Genomic DNA, 11,649 nt, shown 5'->3' with positions numbered 1-11,649 from the left:
CTGTGTATAATACTGTAGCACCACCTTGTGTCTAACATAAGACATGGTACATTCAAAGGAAAACCCATCAGAATTGACATACTATTTCTAGACAGTTCTGTCAATGTTTGTCTGCACAAAGACTTCCAGAAGGGCTCTTGGATCCAGTTCCCATAATTCCCGCCCATAATTCCCGCTCTTCTTCATCAGAAGTCCACTTCTATTGACCACCAAATGTGAGTCCTCCACATAATCATGGACCCCAGGGACCATCTCCTCACAATCTCCCAGGTCTGTGTACAGGTCATTTCTACCCCCATTTCATCCCTTCCACCTTGCAATAGTCTGGTGTCTCAATTTTTTTATGAGATGAGCACAAAATGCAAATGACATGCAGATGAAAAGTAGTGCCAGAAACGCTCTGAAAGTATGAGTTGCATGCATTTTCAAACGCACCAATTTAATAATAATTGTTTTCAGTGGCCAAACGCGCACTCAAGGCATCCTGTGGAGCATCAAACTGCCTTGGCGTATCGCTCCAGACTTGGTTCGATTTTAGAAGCGTCAACAGAGACCAGTACAACTGTTTTTTGTGGTTTCAGGAGCCGCAGTGCAAAAGGAAAAGGTTTTATTTTTTTCCTGGAGGGGATATTCTCGACTTCATAATTATCTAAATAGGCATGTCCGTGTTATGATGTATATTTTTGGATTCATTTCTAATTTGCAGAAACCCACAGTGTAACAATGGTGACAATTCGACGCAGAACTATAAATCAGCCTTTACTGTGAATGTTCACTGACAACGTTCTCGACACTTGACAACACTACACCCGAAAATATTGGCCATTTCATGGGTGTGGAAGTGGGTTGCAGGATTGGCTTTCATAGTCGATCTAATAGATAAATACCGAACTGAATGTTAGACTATAAATGCATGCAAGTGAATTTCTCTTTACCCACCATCCACTCCCACGATTTTGGATACTTTCTACCATGTGGCCACACGTTTTAATTTGTCCCTGTGCTCAAAAAGCGATGCATCATAGATAATGTGAAAACTGGAGACGGCGAGGATCAATTTCTCCTCCATGATGATTTTTTTGCTGTGGTGAAACAGGCGGAAGTTGGACGTTTATGAGCAGACACCTCTGGCAACCTGGGTTCAATTCCTGGGTTCAATTCCCAACTCATGTTAAGAAGTTTTCTACTGTGAGGGAACCAAAGTTGTTTTGCTTGCCTAAACTGAACCGTTAGCCAATCTTTTCGTGTGGCAAACATGAGAATGGTGTGTCCAATTCACGCTATTGTCACATAATCTCTTTGTGGTGGAGGAATGTAATCTTCACATTATTCATGTCCACAAAACGTAATCTGCGTTTCAAAGTTTGTGTTCATTTCACGAATGTTTTTTGGGACTGTGTTGGCAATAGAACTATAAACTCATCTTCCCCCATCTACCCCACCTCTACTTGTTCCAAAACAGAGGCTGCCTCCTCAGCCCCCTCATTTACACACAATGGAGACACACACATTCACACTCACGGCCACATATGTAAGACCCCACCACCCCCATCCCCCAATCAGTCATGCTGGAGGATCTGTGTGTGTGTGTGTGAGTTCGGAGTGTTAAACTCAGATTGGTATCTGCAGTCGTGCCCCAACAATTCTCTCTCTTACGCAAGTGTACCTGACAGAGGTTGCAACATAGCAGCTGAGCAAAGTTCTGTTAATTCCATGTATTGATTTATTTGGGTATGACAAAGGACAAAGGTTTCACTGCTACTGCAGTGCAATACCTACCTATACCAAAAAAGCAACATCCCTTTTCCTATAGTATAGCTGTTGGTTTGTGAGGACCACAGGGCCAAACAGTTTTAGGGCAAAGTTTAGGAATGTGCTGAGGCCTAACCTGTCTGTTCGTAATACTTTTTCACACCACAAACTTATTAAAATAAATCAAATTTTAAAAGAAATCATATAGGACTGACTGTGAAGCTCACTTGGGGGTAAGGGAACATACAGGCACTCAGAGAGGAGGATAAAGCATCAAGAGGGAGATATTGGGGATGGAGGTGGGTGGTTTCTGTGTGGCAGTGCTGGGGGAACTACTGTATGAAGTGTATGCTGCTGCGATCTTAATAGTCTTTGGAAATAGTGATACCAGTGTGCCAGACATGTTGGACAACGTTGGCTTGTGACTAACAGGAAACTGCTGAGTGGGCAACTTTGAAAGACTATGGTTGTACTAGGCAACTTCTAGATGTGAATGTGTGTAGCTGTATGGATGTGAAAAAGGGCATGCATGCTCACAAAACCCTTCCCTCAATAGTTTAAAAAGAAAAACAAATCTCCCTTTAGGATTTAAAAAAAATGGACTGCTAGAGGCAGTTTGAGGTCACTCTATTTACTTTGCTGCGATGTAATCAAGGCTTTATTGCCCTGGAGGTGTCAACCAATCTCTGAAGAACAGAGGGCACTGAATGAAAGCCTGGTGATAACAACGGTGAACTGCTGCTGCTTAGTTATCATGAGGTTCAGTATCCAGTCTGGTGTATACAGTGAGCTACATCAGTATATACAGTACACTGGAGCAAACATTACATTGGAGGAACAGAGGTGAAATTGGTACCAACCTTCTCATTGCAAAAAGGGCATTGAGACAAGAGCCTATTTCCAAAATATTGCAGTATCCGTTCTCAGGCTCTGGGAAGCAAGTAGTTGGCATTAGCCCATGTCAACTGCATCTGCTCTTATCTAGTAACACTACCATACAACCTAGTAAGACTACAGTAACACCTAGCAAGACTATAGCAACACTTAGTAACTACAGTAACACCTAGTAACATTACAATAACACCTAGTAACATTACAATAACACCTAATAACATTACAATAACACCTAGTAACATTACAATAACACCTAGTAACATTACAATAACACCTAATAACATTACAATAACACCTAGTAACATTACAATAACACCTAATAACATTACAATAACACCTAGTAACATTACAATAACACCTAGTAACATTACAATAACACCTAGTAACATTACAATAACACCTAGTAACATTACAATAACACCTAATAACATTACAATAACACCTAGTAACATTACAATAACACCTAATAACATTACAATAACACCTAGTAACATTACAATAACACCTAATAACATTACAATAACACCTAGTAACATTACAATAACACCTAGTAACATTACAATAACACCTAATAACATTACAATAACACCTAGTAACATTACAATAACACCTAGTAACATTACAATAACACCTAATAACATTACAATAACACCTAATAACATTACAATAACACCTAGTAAAACCGTAGTAACTCCAACACTACAGTAAAACCTACCAAGAGTAACACCTAGCAATACTACAGCAACACCTTGTAAGACCACAATACCTAATAAGACTACACAGTAACTACTACTAAAACACATAATATAGCACCTCATGACCTGGTTCCATGCCCACTTGTCTTGGAAATTTTCGATGGCCTAGACATACACACACACTCACATTTGCATACACGCTCTCTCACATTGAAACACACACATGCACGAGCACACACACACACACACAGATTTGCAAAAAATATGCCATATTCTCTGAATTACTAGATATATAATCCTTTTTTAAAATGTGCTGTCCCACCTTAACCCCAAATCATGCTTATGGTTATTTTAAGACCCTCTTTTTTGTCCATTTTTCAAATAGGATATGCTTATGTAATTCCAGTGTATATACGTTTTCTTTTTTCTGGGAAGTTCCATTATGTATGCGTCACTATGGATTACATAATGTAGGCCTCTAAAATCACATATACGAAGCAAAACTCTGAGTTGTTACACAATTCCTGAAACATTGTCCACATTCTCAAAACTGTAAATGCAAACCCAGTTCATGTGTTTAGCACACCACTATAGTTCACCTGCAAAAGGCCCTCAAACACTCAAAATGTTTAACTCATGTTTCAAAACTAAATATATATCAGTTGGAAATCGCCAAATGGAAATGGTGCTTTATCATTGTGTAAACAAAGACAGACAATATGCTAAGCATCAGCATCAATGTGACATAACCCTGCATTTGTGCTCCGTTGCCTTATATCATATTGAGACAGGTGATCACCAAATGACAGTAATCAATCTACAGACCACAGTGTTAGCATCAACATATTGAGCCATGCAGAAAAATCAACATACATATTTATTCAGAGGTTTCAATAACTTTCAGTAAAAAATTAAACAAATCGTAAAGCAAAAAAAAAAAAAGGCAGGTGGTCCAAATTAAAGTGTAAAATAAAATACTGGAAAGATGAATTTTCCTCCTTGTAATCCAGTCTGATATTGTGGTGTATTACAAAAATAAATTTTTCAACAATATCAAATCATTGTAATTTCATACATATGACATATGATTGTTGTTTGTACTGTTTTGCATGTAAGGATTTGCACAATGAACATATGTATCAAATGCGAGTAGTGATAGTAATTCAACTGAAAACAATATAATCCATTTTGGGCCGCAAGACTTGATATGATATACTGATATGGGCAAATGAGTTAATGCTGTGAGGTTTGAACACACTGTTTTGAGAATGTAGATAGTCATTCTTAAGATTGCATTTAAGCTGACACCCGTAAGACTCTCCCTCATTGATCCTGTGGGGGGGGGGGGGGGGGGGGGGGGCGTCGCTCCAGGGCTGATTATCTGCTGACTGATAAGCTCCGTTGTGCAAGTCTATACAGTAGCCGATAGCGTCTTCTGATTGGAGGATGAATAGATCAACACACACAGCATTCCTAGATAAGAGCTTGAAAGGGCAGTGTGACATGTGTGTGTGTGTGTGTGTGTGTGTAGTGTAGGTGTGTGTGTAGGTGTGTGTGTGTGTGTCAAGGGTCATGTTTACCTGAGGCTGAGGGGAACCAAGGCTGAGTCAGTTTGTGTTGTTGGGAAAGGGGGGGATGACACCATGTTACATGTAAAAAAAAAAAGCAAAAACAGAGGTGATAGACGAGGGGGCAGTGGTTGTGTGTGTGTGTGTGTGTGTGTGTGTGTCTGAGTGGGCGGGGGCGTACCGTGAAAAGATAGCAGAGTATAAAAGCTCCTACAGTATCTCCCCCTCTGCTCATCTCTCCTACTGACCTGTATACGTGTGTGTGTGTGTGTGTTTGAGAGACAGACAGAGACAGCCAAGGCCTCTACGATGAAGCACAGTGTGTTGTTGTCGCTGTTGTTGGTGGCGGGGTGCGTGTGCATCCGCGCCGCCCCAGTGGAGCAGGGTGGCATGGAGCCGGGGTCGTGCCAGGATGCGTCAGCGCTGGGCGCGGCCGGACTGGCACTCACCAAGATCAACCAGGACCGCCAGGAGGGCTACATCTTCAGCCTGCACCGGCTGTCCAACGTTAACCTGATGAAACATGTGAGTGGCGCCGCCGTTTCCCCCAGAATTGTATTCTTGTCAGGGTGGAGAAGCCTCTGAAGCAGCATTTAGACCATCATGGGACACTAAAACTCTCCACTGAAACCCAGACTAATGACATTCTTTTAGGGTTAATAGCTCCTTGAGGCAGGGTGACTCACCACACCTATTTAATTGTAGTGAAACTCTGGTGTGTCTGTGTGTGTGTGTGTGTGTGTGTGTGTGTGTGTGTGTGTGTGTGTGTGTGTGTGTGAGAGAGAGAGAGAGAGAGAGAGAGAGAGAAAGAGAGAGCGAGAGCCTCTGTGTCTCTGTGTGTCTGTGTTGGTTGGTCACATTATTTCTTCTACTTCTTTTTTTCCAGCTTTGGGAAGGACTGATTCATTCATTCACTACTATTACTACTACTACTACTACTACTAATAGTAATAACAATAATAATACAAAGCAAATTTTACAAAGATAAAACCCAAAAACTGTAAAACAAAACAACATAAAAACAAAGCAAGCAACATAAAAGCAATACATAAAAAAGGAGAGCACAGATAATTCATGAAAGATAATCACATTACAGTAAGTCCCTAAAAGTGAATTTTAAGAAGCAATTAAAAACAAGCTGGTGGTAAAAACCAGATGTTTTTTTTAGTTTTTTTTGTTTTTTTTTTGTTTTCTAGTCCAGAATGAAAAGAAAAGCCACAGATGTTAAGAATAACTTTGTATGTGAATTTTGTTTCAGTTTGGAAATTCACTTCAGGTTAATTATGGGTTTCATTAGTTAGGCAAATGTGAGTATTAGCTTATTTCTCACAATGGTTAAAGCAATAATTCACCCAAAAAATGAAACTTCATCCATTAACTGCTTGAACCCTTGTCAGCTAAACGATTGCACTGTGGGTCCAAAGGTCCAGTATTTACCTCATTATCTCCTACCCAGTACACAATTAGCCTACTTGATATCAATCAAGAATACACTGAAACATGACAAGAACATTGTTTCCATATTGAAATCATTCTTCTTTATTGACTGTAATTATGTGCATGTTGCTAAAGTTTAAGTTGAGTTCTTACAATGAAATAATGTGTGTGTGTGTGTGTGTGTGTGTGTGTGTGTGTGTGTGTGTGTGTGTGTGTGTGTGTGTTGCAGGGAGAGACAGGCGTGGTGTTCTACCTGACTCTGGATGTTGTGGAGACCAACTGTCATGTTCTCAGCAGGAAGGAGTCGAAGGACTGTGAGGCTCGTCCCCTCCACGACACACCGGTTAGAAGACAGATACACACACACACACATTCATACAATAAATACATATAGAAATTATCCAATATTATACAACAAATACAAGGTTTATTTTGTGAAATTTAGAATTTTAGTCTGCTTTTTTTCTTTAGCCGTCAGTTTTTGCATTCTTGGGAAAAATGCATTGGCATTTAAATTGACTGAAGAACAGCATGTTAGCATTGTTAGCATTCCTTATGAGCTGTTAGCTGCAAATTAGCTTGTGGCTAGCATATACAGTTTTGTTTCAATGAGAAAGTAGTGTTAGCTGAAGAAGAAACCTTGGAACTTTCCCACAATATATCAACAGTCTGGTGAAAATTAACAGACTAAAATTCAAAAATATCAAGCTATCTCTTTTGTTGCTGTTCTGTGCTGCACACCAAAACACAATGTAAATGCTAATCGTCTGTAATGTGTCCCTGCAGGTATATGGACAGTGCAAAGCTGCCATCTACATCAACAAGGTGCACAGAGTGGTGCGTCTCTACAAATACGACTGTGTGATCAGACCAAGTAAGAAAAATCGACTTTACAAAACAGCAAATCCCAGAGTGCAACATGCTTTTTTCTCGAATTCTATTGATGAAATTCGTTATCCCTCTCCAGTCAATCTATTTGTGTCTTCATACTGCCTCAGTGCTAGATTAGATGACTTCTCAAGATGGAGATTTGTTGCAGTTAAGCAATATCACACGAGAGAGAGTGCTGTTGTACAACACTGTATTGTCTGCTAGAAGTGCTAACCAGCTGGTTAGCTAGGAGCTACTCAGCTAACGTCAGATGACGTTGTCGTGATCCGCTTTTTATTTCTCCTCACAAGAAGCGCTCCAGGCAGCACTTTTTCCACACAAAAAAACGCTATGTGTGAACGCAGCCTAATCAAGGTTACATTAGAACACCTGTGAAGCGGAGTGATACATACAGTAAAGCGTCCCAGTGCTGTTATACTGTATATCAGCACTCATGGAATGCCTCTTGTCCAATCAAATTACTCGATCGGAACTAACTGTTGTATAATGTAGGATAAATTTGTGAAATGTATCTCCATGAGTACAAATATAAGCCTCCCCCCGCCCCCCCAAACCACACACACTTCCTCTCTCTCTCTCCCTGCAGCTCCAGCAGCGAAGGTGGCGGAGGTGTGCCCAGACTGTCCGTCCCATACTGCCCTGGACAACGCTGAGATCCTGAAGACCGTCTCCCTCTCCCTGGAGAAGTTCAATAAGGAGAGTGGACTGGCCAATCACTTCGCCCTGCTCAACGTCACCCGCGCAACCTTCTCGGTCAGCACTGCAACACCAAGTTATCATTTGGCATTTGGTTCCATATGCTATTTTCTGTTCGTTTAACCATCTTTTTAAAGGAATACACCAAGGTGGTTAACTTTTCCATTAAGTGATGAGAACATAGTCGCCTACTATCACTAGCTAGCAATAGCTAAAGTGTTAGCATGGAGCCTACTATCGCTCAACATAGCTAAAGTGTTAGCGTGGAGCGTACTATCACTCAACATAGTGTACGCTGTTAGTGTTAGCATGGAGCCTATTCTACTACTACAGTTCTCATATAGTAACACGTGTTCCTACGTTTCCATGTGACTAGACTTTTGACTTTGAAAAAAAATAATCTCACCTACAAAAATCTGTGTGTTTGTGTGTGCACATGGATGTGTGTGTGTGTGTGTGTGTATCTACATGTGTGTGTTTTCAGATGGGTATGGCAACGTTTTACAATGCACAGTACACTATCCAGGAGACCAGCTGTGCCAACAGCAAGGACACAACGAAGGCCGATGACTGTCCTCTCATGGGTTGCGAGTTTGCAGTGAGTCATAAAAATTAGATATTAATTAACAAAGTTTTCGTTTATTAAACAGTATTTCACACTACAATGTACATCTTACTCAAATTAATTTTGACTTTTGACTATTTTGGCCCTTTGTGCAGACATAGAATAAACCTAGTTCTTAAAGAGATGACATGTAGAATATTTATAAAGTACCAGAGAATGGTTATTTAGGCTTGGACCAATGTGTTTTTATGGAGATTTCAACGAGGGAGAAGTTTATAGTAGAGGATTACACTTAAATTCTGTTTGCTTTACTTTTAAAGTCTGTTAAAGCTTCAAGTGTAACTCTTCCTCCCCTCTCCTCTCTCTTTCTCTCTCTCCTGTTTTCCTCTCCTCAGCACAAGGGCTTCTGTAAGGCCTCCCACTCCCACTCCCCAGGTGGTGAGGAAATCACTGTAGAGTGTGAGATCTACGAGCCCGAGGTAAGACTCTCTAACCCGCGATAAAACACAAAGCTTTCCATTCCAAAGATTTCCATTCTATATTTTGGAGAGTGCCTATATGGGGACGGTGTTATTTATTTCTGGCATAAAATCACTATAAAGCACAGCATCAAGTGGCTTATTGCTTTTCTAAAACAGTGATAACACCCTTGTATTCAAAAGAATGAACACAAATGTTCAGCACACCTTACATTTTTAATTGATAATAATTCAATTATAGCAATAATTCAATGTCATTCTTCTGCCAAGCAATATGGTTCTTGAACAGTAGCTAAACAACGTGGTTCCCAAGCAACACATGCTTCCAGTGTGACTCAGCCAATCACAGTTGTGGACCTGCACTATCCGTTTTATAAAGCGTCTTTTTGAACTGTGTTCTCCAGGCCGCTGAGAAGGAGAAGAAGCTCCACCTGCTGGGTGGAGAGACCGACCACAGCCACAACGACACGCACACGCACGAGCACGCGCACGACCACGACGGCGCCCACAACCACAGCCACGCGCACGACCACGAGCACGACCACACCAAGAGCCACGGGGAGCACGACAAGACGCACATGCACGCCAGCAACAGCGAGCACCACCACACGCACGACCACGCCGAGGGCAGCGCCCACCGCCACGCCCACGACCACTCCCACGACCACGGGCACGGCCACGACCACGTGCACACTCACCACGGGAAGGCGCACAACCACAGCGGCGACGCTCCCAACCAGCACCACGACTACAAGCACGCCACCGGCACGCACACGCACGAGCACGACCACGAGCTCGCCCTGGACCACGACCACAAGCACGCTCACCTGCACGAGCACGAGCACCACCACCACCACCACGAGCACGTGCACGAGACCTCGGCCCACGACCACCCCGAGGGCCAGGTGAGGTCACTGCCCGCCATGGACGGATCCGTGACGCTGCCGTCTTTCCCCGACCAGCCGGCCGCGGGCCCCGAGGCGGGCGTCACCCTGCCCCTCGTCCCCGACCCCCAGGTCCCCGGGGAGAAGGAGCCCACCATCGTGGCCTTCCCCGCCGGCATCTCGGCCGAGTGCCCCGCCCCAGCGGCGCCCGGAACCACCCTGGTAGAGAAGATGTTCGCCGAGGACCCCGTGTTCAAGGCGGCCGCATAAGGAGACTGATGTTAAAAACACACACATATTACACAGCCCGAAGTCTGCTGAAGCAAGGAGGCTGGGCACACATGATCTGCTTACTCCATACATTTCACAAGAAAATAGAATCCACCGCAACTTACTGATCATTTGTTGACCTCCATCTCATTCATGGTGTTTTACTCTAGGCATACAAGCTGGCAAACACGAAAGTGTTTTGATGTCATCCATATTTATATGGTATGTATGTTTGGCTGCAGAAAACAATAAATGATCCCACAAATTCATCCATTGTATGTAGTGTTTTTTTTTTATTGATAGACCAATGTGCTCTTCCCTGGCAAACCCTGTCATATTATAATAATAATAGTATAGTATAATAATAGTATACTATATATAGCCTTATATAATAGAGCTGTATTGCACTTCAATATATGACAAGCTTAGCAAATATTCAAGCAAATGTGTTTCAAGACATATTTCAAGGCATATTCTCATCAAAGAAGTGACATTTCTTAAATTTGGGAAAGTTATCTGCCAAATTGTTAGGATAAATTGTCTTAGAATATCTTAAATAAATAACCTTGATAAGCATAATCCCTAAAAATATATATATATATATATATAATACATGTCATATTTGTGCAGCGTGTAGCTCATAATTTTGCTCATTCCTCATAAGATTGATTAAAACCACCTACATTAAATAATACTGGCAGTACAGGAGAAGGAAATAGATATGAGATAATAAACACACATTATTCCTGTGACATATGTGATATTCAGGCAGGTTAAGAAAGAGACATGGAAACATTTGCATCCACAACACAACATAAAAGGTTTTAAAAAAGGACATTTTATGGTTCATGCTAGTGACTCAGGCCATCAAGTTGCCTATCATACCCTCTTAATGTCTGATTGTTCTTGTTTCTCTGTGCTTATCAAATAAAGCAGAAATGCCATATTATAAATGCGACATTTCAATAAAGGACAGAGTCAAAGAGTCAAAAGGGATACACACAGCAGGTACTTCATGTGTGCTGATGAATTGGTATTTTTGTAGCTCTCATACACATGATGCAACAAACAATAGTTGAACCTCCACCCACCCACTCTATGTACACTGTCTCTCTCAGTGTACCATGCACTGGCCACATCTGCGTTCCACGCTCAGCAAACAGCTCTTATCTGTGTACAGTACGCCTCCTGAAAAAACAAAACCCATGTATTACCGAAAGCTGCAGTAGCTGGAAATGAAGAAAAAAAGCCATGTTTGCATGATAATGAAACATGTCATTTCCAAATGCAAGAATGCTTTCAGTCAGCTGTGGAATGGTGTTATGTGTGCCGAAGGAAAAATCATGGTCATCATCATCATCATCAAGTCATCCTTATTATGGAACAAAGAGATGATGTAGTGGCCAATTGGAGTATGGTAATGAACGAACCTTTGTAGGATCACACTAGGAGAAGCAAGGCCCAGATCTATATGTAAGTCTTTAGTTGATTTTGGGTTGATTTTGGCTCCCAGTGGCT

General features: G+C 41.7%; 1 protein-coding gene across 1 annotated transcript; it reads left to right on the top strand.

The window, feature by feature from the left end:
- Positions 1-5,218: 5,218 nt before the first annotated feature.
- fetub (fetuin B) lies at positions 5,219-10,305 on the top strand. Its single transcript, XM_071918333.2, has 7 exons — positions 5,219-5,434; positions 6,576-6,689; positions 7,133-7,220; positions 7,824-7,990; positions 8,418-8,531; positions 8,894-8,977; positions 9,382-10,305. The coding sequence occupies exons 1-7, from the start codon at positions 5,219-5,221 to the stop codon at positions 10,129-10,131; spliced, it is 1,533 nt and encodes a 510-aa protein (XP_071774434.1). The 3' UTR covers positions 10,132-10,305.
- Positions 10,306-11,649: the final 1,344 nt, after the last annotated feature.

The sequence above is a fragment of the Centroberyx gerrardi genome, chromosome 9 (genome assembly GCF_048128805.1).
Source record: "Centroberyx gerrardi isolate f3 chromosome 9, fCenGer3.hap1.cur.20231027, whole genome shotgun sequence".
In the NCBI taxonomy this organism is placed as follows: domain Eukaryota; kingdom Metazoa; phylum Chordata; class Actinopteri; order Beryciformes; family Berycidae; genus Centroberyx; species Centroberyx gerrardi.
Note: the sequence above shows the minus strand (reverse complement) of the source record. Positions and strands in the feature narration are given on the sequence as shown.

Bases quoted from the DNA above. Each gene is read 5' to 3' on its own strand.
- fetub (XM_071918333.2), top strand. From the start codon at position 5,219: ATGAAGCACAGTGTGTTGTTGTCGCTGTTGTTGGTGGCGGGGTGCGTG. The intron at 5,435-6,575 runs GTGAGTGGCGCC...TGTGTGTTGCAG, and splicing joins ACGTTAACCTGATGAAACAT to GGAGAGACAGGCGTGGTGTT. The intron at 7,991-8,417 runs GTCAGCACTGCA...GTGTGTTTTCAG, and splicing joins TCACCCGCGCAACCTTCTCG to ATGGGTATGGCAACGTTTTA.